At 41.3% G+C, this 18,659-nt stretch overlaps 1 protein-coding gene across 1 annotated transcript in view; it reads left to right on the forward strand.

The window, feature by feature from the left end:
- dbpa (D site albumin promoter binding protein a) overlaps window positions 1-11,932 on the forward strand; it is a 37,794-nt gene extending 25,862 nt beyond the window's left edge. The window contains exons 4-5 of the mRNA XM_056399313.1: window positions 3,922-4,175; window positions 7,487-11,932. Of these exons, the coding sequence (XP_056255288.1) occupies window positions 3,922-4,175; window positions 7,487-7,702 (470 nt within the window). The 3' untranslated portion in view covers window positions 7,703-11,932. The remainder of the gene's footprint in view (window positions 1-3,921; window positions 4,176-7,486) is intronic.
- Window positions 11,933-18,659: the final 6,727 nt, after the last annotated feature.

An 18,659-nucleotide genomic window follows, 5' to 3' on the forward strand; every position in this document is an offset into this window, starting at 1 on the left:
CACAAAGTCATTCAATCCATATTTGATATAAAATATTGATAATAGCGGCTTTAATTGATTGATGTTCAAAAACCTGTGCAATTTAATTTAATTTCCACAACAGAAATACGCATCAGTACAAACATGTAATTCATGTTCTTGATACTAATTTAAAAAAACTAAAACTTGGTCCCTTTGTCACAAGTTAACCAATATTGTTTAATAATTCAGCTGATTTACAAATCACTGTGGGGAGTGATGGGATTTTGACTTCCTAAAAACAGCATGACAGAAAATTATTTATCATTAATAAGCAACATTTAATAACTGTTTACGTTTTTAGAAGACACTATTATACCACTTTACAATAGGACTATCCCTATAAAAGATTTATAAATGGTTTATAATTTGGTTATTAATTTGGTTGTTAACACTTAATAAATCATAAATAAACAATTATAAACGAGATGCAGGCTCACTATTTGGCAAGATCATAAATAATCTTTGCCTCTAACTTCCGAGTCTGAATGTCAGAGTAACTGTCCCACTGGTGTTTTCTCTACTCAGTGTTTGTTTAAGTAAGTAAATTCATGGTTTATCCATTATTCATGCAGGTTAGTCGACCAGTCAGAGCGACATCGCAACATGTTTGGAGCGGTTTGTTGTGTTGTGCTGTGGCAGGTTGTAGAGTTCAGTCCTTTAGTTCACTTGTTTAGAAGCAAAACAAAGATGGCACCAGACAACAACAACAACCACACTGCGATGGCCGGAAAATTGAGAGGAATTTTAATCTGGTTTTTTGTCCCTTCTGCCAAAACGTCCAACTCTGAGGGACGACGGCTTGCCAAAACTCTGCGACCAGTAAACAAGCTACTGTATTTGTGGGTTCATGTGATATTTGTTTACCAGCCCCTGTTTGATTGCAGCTGGGCGCAGGAAACCTAAAATATACACCAAAGCCAACTTTTCCACTCAGAAAACCAACTATTAAGGATAATAACTGCAGAGCAGAGTGATGCATTCATGTTACACTGAGGGTTATGTAATTCTAAGCTCTCAGCTGGAAAAAAAAATACTCAAGATATACCCTCTATTGTTAGAGTGAAGTAGGAAATGTGGGTTATATTTTTACTAAGTGTGTCACGACTCCTATTTGGTTTAACAAATGGTGTAAAAGTGTAGGCAACAGTTGGTTTCCTTTGGTCCTCGTGGGTTTTCATGAGCAGATCAAAATCCCTGAGGAGTCAAACGATTGGATGTAAACACAGTCGTAAGGAGATTTTATCAGAGTTCAAACTGAAAAACCCCCCCACCATTCACAAAGTTTATAACCCCAGAATTTCCCACTCCTGCTCGCTCAGTGTGCAGTCGAGTGTCTTCAGCTGGAGTTTGGGGGGTTGGTTTATTTCAACCCTCTCTTTCCCTTCAAATACGCCCCCCCCCCCCTCCTTCCGCGCTCGCCACGGAGCGTCAGCTTGATTTCTCAGAGCCTGTAGAGGATTTGGTTGTGGTATTGTGGTTGACACGCACAATAAAAATGAGTGACAGCTCACAGCGGCAGTCAAGTAGCAAATCAGTGTCAGTCGTGCTGCTCTGACTGACTGACATTTTCAGGTTTACAAAATGCTCCGGTTGCACAAAAGGGCCGGGTGGCTGAGGACAATGTGGGGGTTTCTGTGATTTGACAAATGCATGAATGATTTTTTTTGGTGCAGTAAAACCAAATTAAGACGTAAATCTATCATTACCGAGAGGGATTTTTGGATACGTATTTTTAAAAGCAAACAGAATTTCCTCTAATCTCTGCTCTGTCTCTCTCCCTTGCTGCTGGCTGAATTACTTTCTGTAAACATGTCCCTTTTGTTTAATTTGCTCAAGTATGTGAAATCTTTCCACCACTGTTTCACTCGATATTGGTCACCAGCTCTGCGGTTATTTATAATCTGTGGCTCGGAGCCTAGAGCTCCAAAAAAGCGCCTCACAAACGCTGCCACAATAGAGGACTCTCTGGTGCTGGATAATTGCTCGGCTAACACTTCAACTCCAAAGAGGAAAACGTTTGGGAAAATCAAGTTTTCCCCAAACAAAATGTCTGGTAACCAGCCGGTTTTAGAGAGACTGCTGAAAATGGAGTCGTTACTATTTTCGGGTCTATTCTGTTACATTCACAAAAGCAGTTGCTAATATAGAGTAGCTGCGGGGTAAAAGCATCGTGGAGCGTGTTTCACATTCACTGCCACATGATTTGCTACCAGGATCCAAGAATTACTTGAACCATTCAATTCAGTTAATAATAATAATACTATTGATTTTTAACACCATTATTGTGCTTTGGCAGCAGCAGTGTGAGAATATCAAGCCAAACCCACTGGAATCGAGTCAAGAAAATAAGAACTGACATTATCTGTTGTCTTGTAATAGAGCATTTTTTAGATGTAAACGGGCTCAGTCGACTTGATTCCTGATTGGATTTCTCTGATTTCCTGTTTGCGGTTCAGATGCGGTCAGTCTGGGTGTGTGTCGAGCTGATTTCCTCACAGCCAGCGCCACAAAGGGTTAAACAAAAAAACCTGATCTCTCCTGCTTGTTGTACATCCAGCATGATGTGAACCCGCTGCCCTCACTGAGCGTTTCTGGCTCAATACTGACACTTGGTGGTGAATCACTGTCACTGCAATGACTTGTGGGAAACGAGACTATAAGATGCTGCTTGTTTGTAAAGCTTTAAAAAGGGATATAGGAAAGGTTCCTGTGTCCTCCTGCCTTTTTAAACATAAACATGCGAGCTGTAATTAAGAAAAGAGAAGTGGGTGGATGTAAAAGAAAACAAACATGTTTACTTTCCCCCCTCCACCAGCAGTTTAAATCAAATTTGAACATACTTTCCGCTGTCTATAGGATAATCCTCTTTATGGTCAACTCATCTCGGCGGGCCTCACTCTTGGCTCGCCGCTCTCGGGATGAAGCGGCAGCAGAGAGAGCGAGTGTGCAGCACATGTGACTGAGGCCTCTAGATGGAAAGTGGTTGAGCACCACTCTAACACTATGGGGTTTGACCTGTGATGGATTTTAAACAGCCAAACCAATGAAAACGTCTGCTATAGAACAGATTTAAATCAGATCCTTTTCACGCTCCACATATATTATTACAGCTAAAACAAACATTTGAAACAAATATTATTATGAATTCATATGAATGTGATGAATTTAGAAAGTGAGTTTCAGTCATCACTCACAAAACTTATGCTACAAAATCCTCAAAGCAAACGACAGATTTTCCACAAGCTGGTTGATGGAGTGTTTGTTAATTAAATCTCAAGTTTGAATTGTTTCTGTTTGTTGATGTTCAGTTTGGTGTTGTAAGGTGCTGGAAATGTGGGAGGCGTTAATTCTTTAAAACTAATTGAGAAAAGTACAGTCATTGTACAAATACAGTAAGTGTACAAAGAGAACTGAATTTCCACCAATGACTGGTAGATAACACCCAGGCGTTAGCTGTTAGCTGCTGTTAGCTCTGCCGCTTCTGCTGCTCTCTGTCATGTGACCGTCCTCATTCAGGGCAGATGGGCTCTGATCTGCAGATAAAACTAAAATTAGATGATGGTGATTGGACAGCTAAAGGAGCAATCAAGCCAATCGTGCTGATTGTGTGTTTATTACATCTGAATGGACACATGGCTGGACATATAAAGAAAACTAACCCGCACTCCCTCCTCTCCCGTGTCTAACCCCTTCTTCATTTATGGTTGGTTTTATTGATATGACTGCCACAAATTTCCATTATTACCAAAGCAGCCTGTATGACTGTGGTGAATACAACACAGGGATTGTTTCAATACGTTTTTAATGGCCTCTTTACAGCCACTGATCAAGAGCCGAAGACCATTATGGCCGCCTGAGCCATATAACCACACAATAACCATTTCTCTTCCACCCTCTCAGGTGGGCAGTCGGTGCCTCAGGACCCATCACCTTCCTCTACCTGTCCTCCAGGACCCCCCGGGCCTCCGGCGGCCGCCAACAGCAGCAGCGAAATTATGGTGAATTTCGACCCTGACCCAGCGGACCTGGCGCTGTCCAGCGTTCCCGGCCAGGAGGCGTTTGACCCGCGGCGGCACCGCTTCAGCGAGGAGGAGCTGAAACCTCAGCCGATGATCAAGAAGGCCCGCAAGATGCTGGTCCCAGATGAACAGAAGGTAATACATCTCCCACAATTCTTAGCTCTCCTAATGTCAAGTTTTATTTTTTCACCGTGGGAATGTGACAGATGTGAAGTGTAAACATGCCCACTGGCCGTCGGGTAAATAATAAGCTTCGCTTTTTTTGGTTTTAAAGATTTTACAGTGAGTTAAAGGTAAACACAGACACATATGTAGAAGCTGATATTATAAACATCTTAAAAAGATTTTTATAAACATGTTAAAAAGCTAAAAAGAGAAGTTAAGAATCAATTTTTACATTTTGTATGATGATTTAGAGAAACATGACTTTAATGGCCAGTGAGCAGAGTATTGCCTAGTTTTCACCCTCTTATACTTTATAGTTAAAGACAGTCAGTTCCTGTCCTGTACTTTGTTTTACTGTGAAAAGCTCAATACTATTCCACATTTTCTTTAGGAATTTTAGTCTCAAAGCAGCAAAAATATTTATATTGTCAAGTCAATTTTATCTCTTGAGTTCTTAAAATCTTATTTTTTTCCAATAAAAAGAGAAAAAAAAATCTGCCAGTAAAGTGAGAATATTTCAACTTTATTCTAGTAAAAATGAATCATTTTATAATACACCCTCCAAAAAACCTTTCAACAAATCGTTGTTGTGGTTCCACTGCAGAAACCTGTGTTATTCTTTCTTCTTTCAAGATACTAACTCTTATCTCCAGGACTGTATGAAATGAATGGATTTCAATTAGAAGCAGGTTTAAATATTCTAATAGCACTGGCAGATTGTGCTAATCACATCAAGACTAAATGCACAAAAAACTACATTGGATACAGTTTAAGTAAAAAAAAAAAAAAAAGAGTCACTCCTTAAATGAACTGTAAAAGTAGGATTTTAAAAATTCAGTCTACTAAAGAAGCAGGTCCAGTGAGCTACACCTCAGCTTTAAGGTTTCTGAAGATAAACACTATCACTTAAAAACCCTGAAGTTCATCATGACAAAGGCTGGAGCTCTTTGACGGCTCCTGTATCAATGTGGAAAAAAACCCTAAAGGATCGTGATGCTCGCTGGTTTCGGTGCCTGCTGACGAGCCCCAAAATATTTTGCACTCAGCTCAGCTCAACGATCGGAGGAAGCTCTGATCAATGGCTGCTGCTTTCATAGTTCAGCGCAAAGCAGCTGCAGCTCCGGAGGCGTTTGTTATTTATGGAGAGACGGACCTTCAGTGTTCAGTAGTAGCTGGTTTTATAAATCATTTGTACGCTGGTTTTGGATAAATGATCTCTGACCGAGGCTGAAGATGAAGCTCGGATTACTCAGCAGCTCCTCGCAAACGAGCTTTAGATTCTGCTCCACACTGCACTGAGGAGTGTGATTTAAAAAACTAAAGATACTGCAGGATCATAACATTAAGGAGAATAGGATTTTTACACACATTTAAGAAACTATGCAAAAATAAAAAATGATTTTAAACTTGATTCCACTGGAATAAAATCCTCCAAAGAGAGGTTTTACTTTCAGACTGGATTCCCGTTTTGCACCTAAAGTCCAAAAGTTTAACACAACACCTTTTATTATTATTGTTATTTCCAATCTCATGTTCTCATGAGACCGTCATCAGCCAACACATTTCTTTCATGCCCCAAAAAACAACGTGGAGAGTTTTGCGAGGCTGCAGGGGCTTGACTGCAGTGTATTTATTCATTCAGCTGAGCAGCTCAGCAGGGCAGGACTGTACAGCTGCATTAAGAAAGAGCCGCCTTTCATAAAGACGCATTAATACAGTTTTCAACTTGAATCATTACCCCCACTGTTGACCCATCTCACATTGATTCCCATTTGACGCAGGAAGTATTGAATATAACACTTTTAATTGGATGTGTAGGTCTTTAGTAAACATGCAAACCTTTTGATCGCTAGAAAACTCTGGTGCCCGTCTCTTTATGTGTCTGTTTGTGAGCTTTTAGTTGCTGGTGAAAGCCTCTGTGTGACTTACACATCAAAACACAGGATTGGTTCTGATATAAGGAAGTAACGTGTGAGGAGGAGTCCGTTATTTCCTACAAGAGAACATCTTGAAGTTTATTATTGCTCTCATACCATGGTCACCCACTATAGGCAAAAATAGGAAGAAGAGGTGTTGTTGTTGTTGTTGTTGTTGTTGCTGTTGCTGTTGCTAACTGCAGTTTAAAGGTGTACACCACAAATACTATCTTATGAGTGTCAAACACCCTCCCTTTGTTACATTTGTCATTTGTGATCAATGTAAGTAAGTGGCAGATGCTAACTGTGCTACTTCAGTTAATGCGGCGCTCAAGCAAAAAACATATAGACCATAATTAAAAGCAGCAGAGTGGCGGAAACCATTAGCATCAGCCTCCTTCAACTCAGAATTAATGTGACCCGAAGATATCAGGAAGCGTGGCGTAATATCTGACACCTGACAAAAACAACTTCAGAAGTGTCGACCAACCTGCGGCTGCAAATCCACCATCACTGTCAGTTACATCTGAATAAATTTCTCGTCACCAGCTGTGCCCACCCTTACCGTTGTGTGGCAAAGCGCGGCTCCTGTCGCCTAGCAACCTTGACGACAAGGAACTTTTTTTTACCAGTTGTACCGTGAGCTGTCGAACTGAGCTGAAGCCAAATACTTACATCCAAAAGTGTAATTCTCGGGCTCTCTGTCGGAGTTGTTTGCTGCCACATCATTTTCATTACCGGTGCACAGTGAAACTTGGGATAGGTTGAGCCACGAAGGATCCACCCATCGGAGCCTTAGTGAATTGGGACACAGCTTATATTAACACAAAGGGAATCGATCGAGACAATTAAAGCCAGTTGTTTGTATCTGGTTTCAGCTGCTAACGAAGCCCTACACATACAACAAGATAGAAACAGCTAATTAAGGTTACATTTCCATGTATTGGAGGGGCTGCAAACAGTGGAAATAACGATCTTGGAAAAATGTGTAAATTCTCCCGAGTCAGAATAACCGCTGGCAGCAAATTTGAGCAAAAATTAAGGTGTGAACATTAATAACATGGATGCCAGCCAATCAGAAATGAGTATTGTCCATGGCCGTGGTATAAGAATGATAATAGTTTAGTCTTTTCATGCAGAGGCTGTCACAGTAAACTGTCATGGTTTTCATGTTCTGTAGCTGTGATTATTCAGCTGTCGCTACCTTTCCTCCTTTCCTACCATCCTTTCTCTCTCATCGCATAACTGACCCTTCTCATCCCACTCTCTCCTCTTTTTTTTTTTTCTCTCTCTCTCTCCTCCCCCCCACCTTCCTCCCCACACACCCCAACATACCACACCGCCGCCCCGGGGTGCCGTTGACAGGACGAGAAGTACTGGAACCGGCGCGTCAAGAACAACGAGGCGGCGAAGCGCTCGAGGGACGCCCGGCGGCTGAAGGAGAACCAGATCTCGGTGCGAGCTGCCTTCCTGGAGCGGGAGAACGCCGCCCTTCGCCAGGAAGTGGCCGACATGAGGAAAGAGCTGGGCCGCTGCAGGAACATCATCAACAAGTACGAGAGCAGGCACGGAGACTTGTGAGGCGGATGGAGGAGGAAGAGGAAGAAGAAGGCGAAAGAGGAAGGGGTGGGGAGGGGAAAGAGGTGATGAGAAAAGGGTACAAGGCAACCCAACAACAGCGGCACTTTAGTTGAAGTGGCGAGGGGGGAAGGCTGGCGTAGATCTGCAATAAGCGGCATGCGACACCGGGCGCAAACACAAAAAGTGTGTTCTAGTGTCCACTGTGCTTCAGGATGTCACGACAGGAAAGCACAGCGACGCCATTTTTATTTCTACCGCCCCCCCCCCCCCCCCCCAGTTTGACTCTTTGTACATGCTGCTTCGCTGAATCCACACAACGTACTGTATCACCACCTTGTGTCACTTCGGCAGCTTACGTCACCCTCGGTGCTGTGCTTACGCCCGGTGTCGCACGGCGTTTTTGCAGGTAGTGCGTCCTAGTGCTGCTCTGGCCAGTTCAAACAGGGTGTTGAATTCACATTATGCCAGTGAAATCTCACTTTTTAAGCTCAAGGCATGGACACAAGCCAGGGGAGGTCAGATGTGTAATTTTTTTCTATAAATAGGACAAAAAAAAAACATGTATATTTTTGAACTGGGCAGGAAGGCGAGACTAGTCCAGCAACGAGGGGGAGGAGGGGGAGGAGGAAGGGGAGGAGGAGCAGGAGCAGGGTTTTCGTCCATAACGCAAAGAGATTTTGACATAGGATTATTGTATATTTTTCTATTAGCAGAGATAGTCAGGAGGAGGATTTTGGAGATAATCTTTTGTATATTTTATATATGGGGCGGGGAGGGGCTGTTAGCTGGACAGTCACGGGGCCACACGAAACGCTTTTCCTCCCAGCTGTTTATCGCTAAACAACAAATAATCTATTTTCGATTTCACGGAGCAGGTTAGGCGGAGGTGGAGGCATAACAGAGAATGTATCATGGTTGAATCAGGTATTTCACACAGTGTGAGACGAGGCGAGGTATCTTAGTAACGATTGTTTTCGGTGTAGGGAGGGGGGGGCGGGTCGTTGGAGGAAGACGGTGAAACACAAATTGTATAGTTTTAAAGAAGTTTTTGTGTTCGTTTGTTTTCCTTTGTGGGCTCGTTCAAGCACTTGATTTGTTTTATCTTCTCTTTGTTTCCGTGTCTGATTTTTTTTTTTTTCCGAAATAATCGCAGGGTTTTTATTTTTGAAGATGAAGGAGAAAAAGAGAGAGAAAAACAGGAAGTAATTAGCCATCAGAACAGCTGGATGTGAGCAGATGTTTGAGAATAAATAAGGTGGAGAATTTCGCTGGCAGGTTTGCATTCGGTTGGGTGAACGTGCACTGCTCACACGTACACACTCAGACACACAAACTGTTAATAATAACACAGCATGGTTGCGGTCTTTCTCTCTCTGTTTACTCCTCAATTTGTCCAGGAAGTGCAAAAATGAAATGCTAACTGGTTTAGGGTTGATTTGCCCAGATTGAACAGTGACTGAAACCCTCAGCATGCAGACACACAACAAAACAAACACACACACATGCACAGTCCTCACCCAGGTTTTAACCCTTATCGTTGTTGTTGATGTTGTTATGGACTTCTATGGTGCTGATCTGATCCGATCCTTCACCTGACGCACACAAACACACACAAACCCATAATCACACACATGGAAACACACATAATAAAACACTTCCACCATCTCAAACACAGTACTGAACTGCCTATACCCTTTCTTTGTCTTTAATTCCTTCCTTTTAGTTTATTTTTCTTTATTTTGTTGCATATTGTATTGATAAATCGTATATAGATTTACACACAAACACTTGTCTATACCTCTCCTTCAAACTTTACCCAATGAGAAACGAGAAATGCACCCTACTGCTACTGTACCATACAACTGTACTATTGAATATTAAACTATTCTCTCACTAGATATATATGTGTATATGATATATGCTTGAATTATGTGATTATAGTTGTAATATACATAATTGAATATATTACAGAAAAACCCATTGGAATCATTTTGTCAGTTTTTTCTCAGGTGTTTTTGTCTGAGGTATTAAATACACGTATTAAAAAAAAAAAAAAAACACAAAAAAAGTCTTTGATCCAATCACAGAATTTGTGGTTTGATTTGTTTTGGGTTTTTTTTTGGGGGGGGGGGGGTTTATTTTATTTTCCTGTTACGAAGCTTTTCAGAGCCGTTATGATTCTCTTTTACCCCACTTTATTACCAAAATAGAAAACCGTCCGTTCGCTAAGCTCCACCCTCCTTAGTTACTGTTGCCATGCTTTTCAAGCTGCACATAGTAGGACTTTGTGGTTACTATGGTAACAGGAATTCAGAGTTTTTTTCTCCAACATTTGGCCCTTGATTTCATACGGATTTCGTATGTTGTTGGCACATTTTATTAGCTGCTCCATCGCTGTGTGCGAAATGGTAAACCTAAACTTGTTCACTACTCCCTACTTGATAACGCCTCAACAGTTTACGATGTGAAAACCTCATTCAAAATCCCATTGACATTTGTAGCTATGCTAACTATGCTATAACAGTGGAACAGTGTCATGTGGCTCCGTTTGAAGTTTTTAATGTTTTTAGCGGCACTTAAACACCATTTCCCATGAACCCAACATTAGCATGCTAAACGTCCCTGAGCGAGTCAGGGGGTTGGGTTAGCTCAGACAGAGACGACTGAGTGCTCTACATTATGCTCTACATCTGAGAGAGTGTGCCGGTGACTGGTATGGATTTGGACATAACCAGGTTACGCTTGCTCTTAAATATGCGTTTGATGGCTATGTTCATGATATCATGCAAATCCAATGCTGTGTAATGATGCTGAAAAGACTGAGGCAAACGGGAACTGTCACCGCCAGATCTGATCAGCTGTGGCTTGCTAGCTAATTAAGCTCCCATCATCATGGGAAAACACAGTCTCCGGCTGACACTCTAATGTTTCCGGTGACTTGCTTTTAAACAAGGTCCCCTTTTACAAAAAGTAGACATCCGCACCAGTTGATGATCCAGGTCGATCTAAATAAATTACCTTGTTCTGTCATTGCAGTTTAAAGCTAATTATCCTGAGTATTTTACAAAATGCCATTCTTAGAGAAACATATGAGGTTAGAGAGGTTTTATTTCTGCTACGTTACTTATCATTTATTAAGAAAATATTAAGTATTTTCAAACAAACCATTTTGGCATGCTAATATTAACAATACTTTTATGTCATGTAAACACCCCACACTCTTTAAATGAATTTATAACATAAATAAGTCGAGAAATCCAACACTTGACAGACCACGTTACATTTAACTATGAGTGGGCAGTCACTGTTTGGGGGAGGGGTTTAGTGAACGGTTAATTTAGCGCTATTGTGTCTTTATTTAGAGATGTCAACTAAATTTACAAGATTAAGTCCTTGTTACCTGCTACACAGTGATGGCTCCTGTTGTTGACACTCCTTTAAAACTCTTCTCGTGCAACAGCTTGTTTTTCTTCAGGGGAAGCTGTGATTCGACTCTCACGTAAATCCCGTTTTCATTCCCAAAAACAACATTTCCCACGAGCCTGTTAGCTGTTGGCACTATCCACAGAAACTTACTGTACCTGAGCCCCAGGTGTATTATGGGAGCTGTAGTTCTATCCTTGATAAATATATATATTTTTTCTTTCTTCTTGTCTTTTCTTTTTTGGGAATATGTTTAAACCCTGATACACAGACACAGACTTTTGAATTTAAATCCACGGAAGAAAAGTCTCAGAGCTTCTCACGCTTCTATGTTGTTGGAAGAAAGAAGCTGTGTGTGTTTTTCTTTTCTTTGTTTTTGATATCTGAGGTTTTGGGATTTCTTCACAGACGTTTCAGAAACTTTTTGACAGTGCTATTTTTCTATGTAACTGTGTTGTTGAGCGTGTTACAACTTTTCCTGGAGGCCATTTGAGGCCCACTCTTCACATGGTGGCAGTGACAGTTTGCTGCTGTACGATAAAAAACGGCATTGCGGGTAATAATGACAACAATAATAACGATGATAACAATAATGTACACAGCCTTGTTATTTCTCCTTCAACTTTGTGGATTCTCAGCTAACTTCTCCTTGTTGTGACTGACTGTTATGAACTACAAATCCCATGAGCGCAACACTCACCCCAACTCCTCACCAGTATTGTGTGCTGTCCACAGAGATGATGGCATATGTGGTCTGGCTTTTTTTCCCCCTCCAAACATCAATAAAGGTTTATCCTTACTCACAGACAGAGTTTTTCTGGTGTCTTGCTGTGTGACCTGAAGGTGTGTATCAATACTGCTGAAGTGTCGTTACCTGCAGGTCCGTTAATGGCCACAAGAGGCAGAGTCTACAGGGAAAAAGGCCTATATTGAAGTCAGAAAAGTGCATAACAAAAACACCCCAAGCTAAAATAACACAGAAAAATGTACAAGTGAGATTCTCAACAGTTAATGACACTTATCCCAATGTGTGATTTGGTTTAAAACTGTATTATTCCATTAGGAACTATTAAGGTTTAAAGAAATGGCATTTAAAAAGATAAGACTAAGGCCCTGTTCAGACCTGGCTTTAAGATTAGTCTTCGCATGCATCTCGTTGACCACTTGTGACTGGATCTCACTTCCCCGCTCTTTATGCAAATAAACACATATGTGTTGTTGTTTTAAGCCAGTCTGGGCAAGGAGGGGTTAAGTGACTGTACAGCTCTACAGTGAAATAAGGTTTTATCCATTTGAAATAGTAAAATATTTTTGGTTTGTTATGAAACTAATCAGACTGTGGCAGAGGACGTCAGTGGAGTAGCTGGTCCTGTAATGTGGCCCAGGACGCAGTTGCGTTCACGCTGCTAGAAGAATGTGGCCACACGTGGTCCAGCCCCCCCCCCCCCCCCCCCGAACGTTGGTCTGAGTGACCGGATCTCAGATGCATCTTCATTCTTGAGTGCGTTCAAAAACTGTCTACTTGTGATCGGACCAACACAGATGGATGATAATACCAGGTCTGAACAGCATATTTTCAAATTTACATCTTCAATAGGAAGCAGTGAGGCTGGAGCTGAGAGCCACAGGCAGGGCAGGGAAGTCAGACAAAAACAGACTCACTAAAACAGTATCAGTTTTGGTCTTTTAAGGGAATTTTTGATAAGAGAGGAATATAAAATAATGTCAGGCTTATCTTTTATGAACAGCAGCTGAATATGAGCATCAGAACTGACTTCATTTTTTTCTGCTTGGCTTTTCCGAGTACATGAACTCAGGTGTCAGTAATCCAACTCTTAAAACATGAATTTTGGAAAAGTAAAGTGTTAGTAAAGTTTTGCTCTTTTCAATGGATTTGTGGACCAGAAGAAAAATATAGAAAACCTTCAACATGCAGTATGTGTTTACCTTGAAGAGTCTATCAGAGTCTGAATCTGTGTTTGCTGCTTGCTTGTCCCTCCCCGGCTCCACTAAGGCGTCTCACTGTTGCCAAAAAACTGGATTTCTAGGTCCCAGACTGCTGGTGCAGGGCGCAAAGTCCGATCTCTCAGAAACCACAAAACAGGTGACGCCACAGACCTTTCTGGGCCTGGACCTCCGCTGTGTTCCCCTCCCTGGACCCTGAAATGTAATACTCACTCTGGTTGCTGAACAAAACTGTGAATACAATGGTGCTGTTTGTGAGATTCTGGATGTTGAAACCCCTTGGAAATCATAGTCCATATTCCTAATTGACTAAATTAAGGTAAGATTTTGACTCAAACAGGACAAAGGTTTTTTTTCCCACACAGAAGCATTTACAGTTTGAAGTTTTTAGCTGAAAAGTAATTGCAGCACCGTGGTATAATAATCTGTCTGATGTTATGATTCCTCCGCTCTCTGGCTGTGTGTGTGAAACATTGAATAATAAACGAAACGTCTTACACAGAAAGTGCAACGGCAGACCATTGGGAGGCACTCGGACCCTTCTGACAGCTCCTCCGTTCAGACGTCAGCCCCACAGAGACCGAGTGTGTTGTTTGTGTGTGTGATCTCATCATTTCCATGTGTGTGTACTGTATGTACATGAGTGTGTTTTTTAACTGAATACATGTGTACATGCATAGATGCATGTCCTACTGTGTGTGTTTCCATGGCTACTGCTATGAATTGCGGGTCCCCTACAGATTAGACAGTGAAGCCCCTCAACCTCAGTTATGTAACACACACCAGCCTGGTCTCTCTGTGTGTGTGTGTGTGTGTGTGTGTGTGTGTGTGTGTGTGTGTGTGTGGATGTGGGAGAGTGGATCGCCTTACCACCTGTATGTGGTGGGTTGTTTCAGCTGTTCGCCGATGTTTGCGTCACCAGCACCCCCTCGTCACACTGCCGACCATCTGCCCAAGCTGTCGATGGCACTCCGAGCCAAAGCGTGCTACGTCGGCCCACTCTGAGCCGCGCTGTGCCGAGCTGTGCCAGGTGGTGCCAGGCCCTGTAACCCTGCTGCTGAATTTACTTACAGTTAGCCCAGGGAAGTCCCACAGAACAGGGATTTGAAATTCTTTCTCCTAACACTCAGCTACGTCTTTCAGCTGTTGATGTTTTTTAAGGTAAATTCCCATGATTCACCAGATAAGACGTGATAAACACTGAGGTACCTGATATGTCCACACTCACTTCGTTTTTCTGTTGTGTTCTGTTATTTTCTTCGTTGGTTTACATCACTTGCTCGTGTTGACTCTTCAGTTAATCTTCTTATTGAAAATTTCACTGAATGTTGAAGGTTTAAATGTTGCTGTGTTTGCAAAAGACGTCACTTTATTTCTTCTCTGCAACGTTCAGATGTCAGTGCTGCAGAGCTAACGGCTGATTCTGCAAACCTAAGTTAGCGCTAGCGGGGGCTAGCCAGGTGTAGGGCCTCACTGTAATGCTGTGCTTTTATCTACTAAATTACAAATGTATTGCCTGCGTAATATAATATGTTTAATAACAAATCGCAGCAAAAAAAATAAAAATTGTGAATCTTGCAACTGAATCTAATGAATCCAACCCTGAATTCCATCCAACAATATTGTTGCAAATGGAAATATTGACAATATTATTATTAATTCAAATAATTCTGAATGAATTATTAATGCAAAAAAGAAAGAAGGAAAGAAAGAAAAGGAGGGAAATCAGATGCCCATCCAAAAACTGTCCTCTGCCTGCAGAACAGTCCCTTGCTTTGCTTGTTCGGGTTGATCATGTGTAAACAACAAAACAATTGTTTATATGTTAAACTCAAATGTCAGATTGCTGAAAGTTTTTTAAAACTCTGTTGTTATTATTTAACACAAAAGCGAAAAAGACACAGAAGCAGGTCGGAGAAAGAATAAATCCACAGAAAGAGAAACCTCAGAGAGGAAGCGAGTCCAGAGTCAGTGTGTGCAAGAAGCCGGATCAAACACCAGAGATACATGTGGAGAATTTACGCTTCCATTTTAAGTATGTGTGTGTGTGTGTGTGTGTGTTTGTGTGTGTGTGTGTGTGTATGCGGGCACGTGTGTGCATGCTGTCGACTACGTCAGGCCTGGAGCAGAATTGGGTGAGAGGTGAGTTCAATGTTCCACCTCAAGTCTCAATGGGAACCAGATGGCTGACCTTCCTGACACACACACACACACACACACACACACACACACACACACACACACACACACACACACACACACACACACACACACACAAACACACACAAAGACCCACGTGGAGTTCAGGCAGTTTACCTCTGTATAACTCTCTTCCTTTAGTTCAGTGAGAGGTTTAGTGATATTAAGAGCCTATCTGCCTGTGACATCATAGATGAACCTCCCAAATTTTTAATAATCATTAAAGTAAATATAGGGATTAATTATAATTAATTATTAATTATTTCTCAGACACAGCAAATACACACATCCCCTCTCCTGCTGCTTATATATGCAACATGTTTCAAATTTTTCCTTCTCTTTTTTACACTCTGCTGTCATTCCTTTATTCTCTGTGGTTGCCTTGACGACCACACAGGCAACACGTGTGCATTCACAGCCTCGCTCCAGTTCTAAGAAGTGTTTTCCTCACATTTCTCCTCACGTTACCACCAGAGAGAAGTGTCAGGGTGATAAACCCACCTTGAAGAGGAGCTGGGGGGAACTGCAGCGCCTCCTGGTGGTCGGCTGGTGGAAGAAAATACACAATTCTGTGTCATGATGAAATGAGATGAAACCTTTACATTATTATGGGAACACAAAGCACATGTGGACGCTGAGAGCAGGAAACTGCAGCTCAATTGAACATTGAATGAATTAAAGCCCGTACAAGTGTTATATTTTATATATTAGTGATAATTGCTGACAGCTGATTTTGTGCTTTGTTTACCACCTAACATTTTACCCCAAGACATGAAAGGATACATTTTATCTTCTGTTAACTAATGATGAAATTATATCTTGAATAATAAAACAATGATTTCAGTTGAGGTACAAACAATAAAGCAGGAAACCTGGCTGGAAAACCAAAACAACGAGCTTTAAAATGCTATAACACACTGTCAAACAGCAGAGTCTGGTGATAAGAGCTTCATTTGATCCACTGGTGATATGAAAACACTGATCAGTACAACTTCAAGTCTAGCATCTATGATACTTAATGAGTGCTAAAGGTCCAACATTGTATAAAGGTAGATATCTTGTGTGGTTGGTAGGGAGATTAGTCCAGGGTATGTTTAGCCTATCTTAGCACAAAGACCTGAAAGAGCAGGAAAGCTTTCCAGCTAGCTCTCGAATAAAAGAGAAAACCTTCAAAAAGGCCTAAAATGTTATTATTTAAATGTTGTATCCTGTTAGCCAGCAGGCTAGCCACCAATACATCCATAGACCACCTGGGTTTTGATCAAACTTGCGAAGGTTTTAATTTGCTGTCTTTCAAAAGTGCTCTTTTAACCTCACTGGAAACATTTTAATTTCTATGAGATTTAGATGTGTTGACACTTTAAAGGTCCCATATTGTATAAAAATAGATTTCCATGTCTCTCTTGATTATAAAGCAGGTCTAGTTTCTATATTAATACTGTGAAAGTATCAAAGCGCTCAGTCCACAGAGAAATGCACACAGCCTGAATTCAGAAACTGAGCCTTGAAACCAGCCGTCGGCACTTCTGTGACTTTGCGATGTCACAACAAAGCTGTCGCGACCCTCAGCCATGCCCCAACCCCCGCCCAAAATTGAAATACTTTAAACTGATGGAGGCTTGTGTTGTGTTACATTGTGATGATGATTCTGACTCACTCAGACATTTTCCTGATGTTCAAGGTCTTGTTTGGCGCTGACCTGTTGGACTGAGCTACCAGACTTTGTTGTTTTCAGGTTTTGTCGGGGCAAGAGTCCAAGACGTGGCACTTTAAAGGAACATTCAAGGACATATTTAACTTTCTAGGCCTCATTTTATTTTTCTCAAAATACACAGACTTTGTTCGGCTGCTGTCTGACCTTTGACAAACATATCTGTGAGGCTTTTTCTGTCTAACACAGGGAGCAAGGGAAAGAGAGACTCTTGAATCATCAATGGACATTATCAAAACTGTCATCATTTAGTTGACCTTACATGTGTGTGTGTGTGCGTGCGAGCAGACAGCAGGTCAGATCAGGGTTTAACTGTCACATCTGTTGCCGTGCTGCTCTCCATCTCGATGTGAGGACGACGTCAGTCTAAATGTCTCTCGGAGGCTCCGTTTGCCCTCAAAAACCTTCAGCCGCCGCTCCACCTGATGCCAACCAGCTGTCAATCACAGACCGCCTCCTCCGGTCCTGTGAGGTCCACATACAGGCAGGGCACGTCTGTGTGTGAGTGTGTGTGTGGACACAAACAAACAATCAGTGTGTGTCTTCACTCATCACAAACAGCAATGAAACAGTCGGAGAATGTAAAAATCCACAAAACTTGAACTAACTTTTGCCAGGACTCATCATATGGACTATATCTGTTTGTAAACACCATTTATTAAATGATTTTTTTCAACTTTGGTTTTATTTAGGTAGATTTGGACATTATACCTATCAGCAACGTCACTCTGCAACATGATGACATTTAAATAGAGAAGAACAGGTGAAGGAACATGAACATTCATGGGATCAGATGGGTCCAAACAAACTTTCTCAAACTTCAAAAACAACATCAGTGATACAATTATTACTCAAAGTGTCCAATGGAAACTTCCACTAGATGTTACTCACTTATACTGTAAGATCTAGTCATGCTGTTCAAACACACACACACACACACACACACACACACACACACACACAGATGGCGTGTTGGATGATTGTCTATCCATCCAAAACTGTGGAGTTGCTCTTAGATCATCCATGTTCCAAAAAAAAATAAAAAAAATAAAACAATTTAAAGAAAATACTTTGTAACACTTTAATGGTCTTGTTGTGTGTGTTTTTTTTCATTTATAGGTGGTAATGTATTCAAAAATGATTTTTTTTGAATGTGTAAACCTCATATAACTGTAAAAAAAAAAATACTACTACTACTAAATACTTTGTAAGTCTTATTTTTATTATTTTTTATTATATTTATTTATTTTTTTTTATATGAGTGTACAGACAATAACAGGCTGCTATACTTGCTGGAAAAAAATAAATACATATATTAAGCCCCTCGACGGGACTCAAACAGCTGTGCCACCTGTAAAGCCGCAACATATAGCCTATATAAAGTGATACGTCACAGGAAGTGTCATGTGTAAACAAATATTAGCAGATAACATGTTAAACTGGAACACCGGGAAATGTGCAGTTACGTCACTCATGTGTCTTTTGTGCGTCGTTAATTAAAGCCCCCCCCCCCCCCCCTCCCGGTTACAACAGGTAAACCGGAACTATGAAGACAGATCCATTCCGCGAAGCTCCGACTTCATGACAATGAACATTACACACAAGTTTTGAAAATAACAAAAAAACAAAAACAAAAGAATGAACAGCAACAACTCAGCT

This window comes from Seriola aureovittata, chromosome 16 (genome assembly GCF_021018895.1).
Source record: "Seriola aureovittata isolate HTS-2021-v1 ecotype China chromosome 16, ASM2101889v1, whole genome shotgun sequence".
Taxonomy (NCBI): domain Eukaryota; kingdom Metazoa; phylum Chordata; class Actinopteri; order Carangiformes; family Carangidae; genus Seriola; species Seriola aureovittata.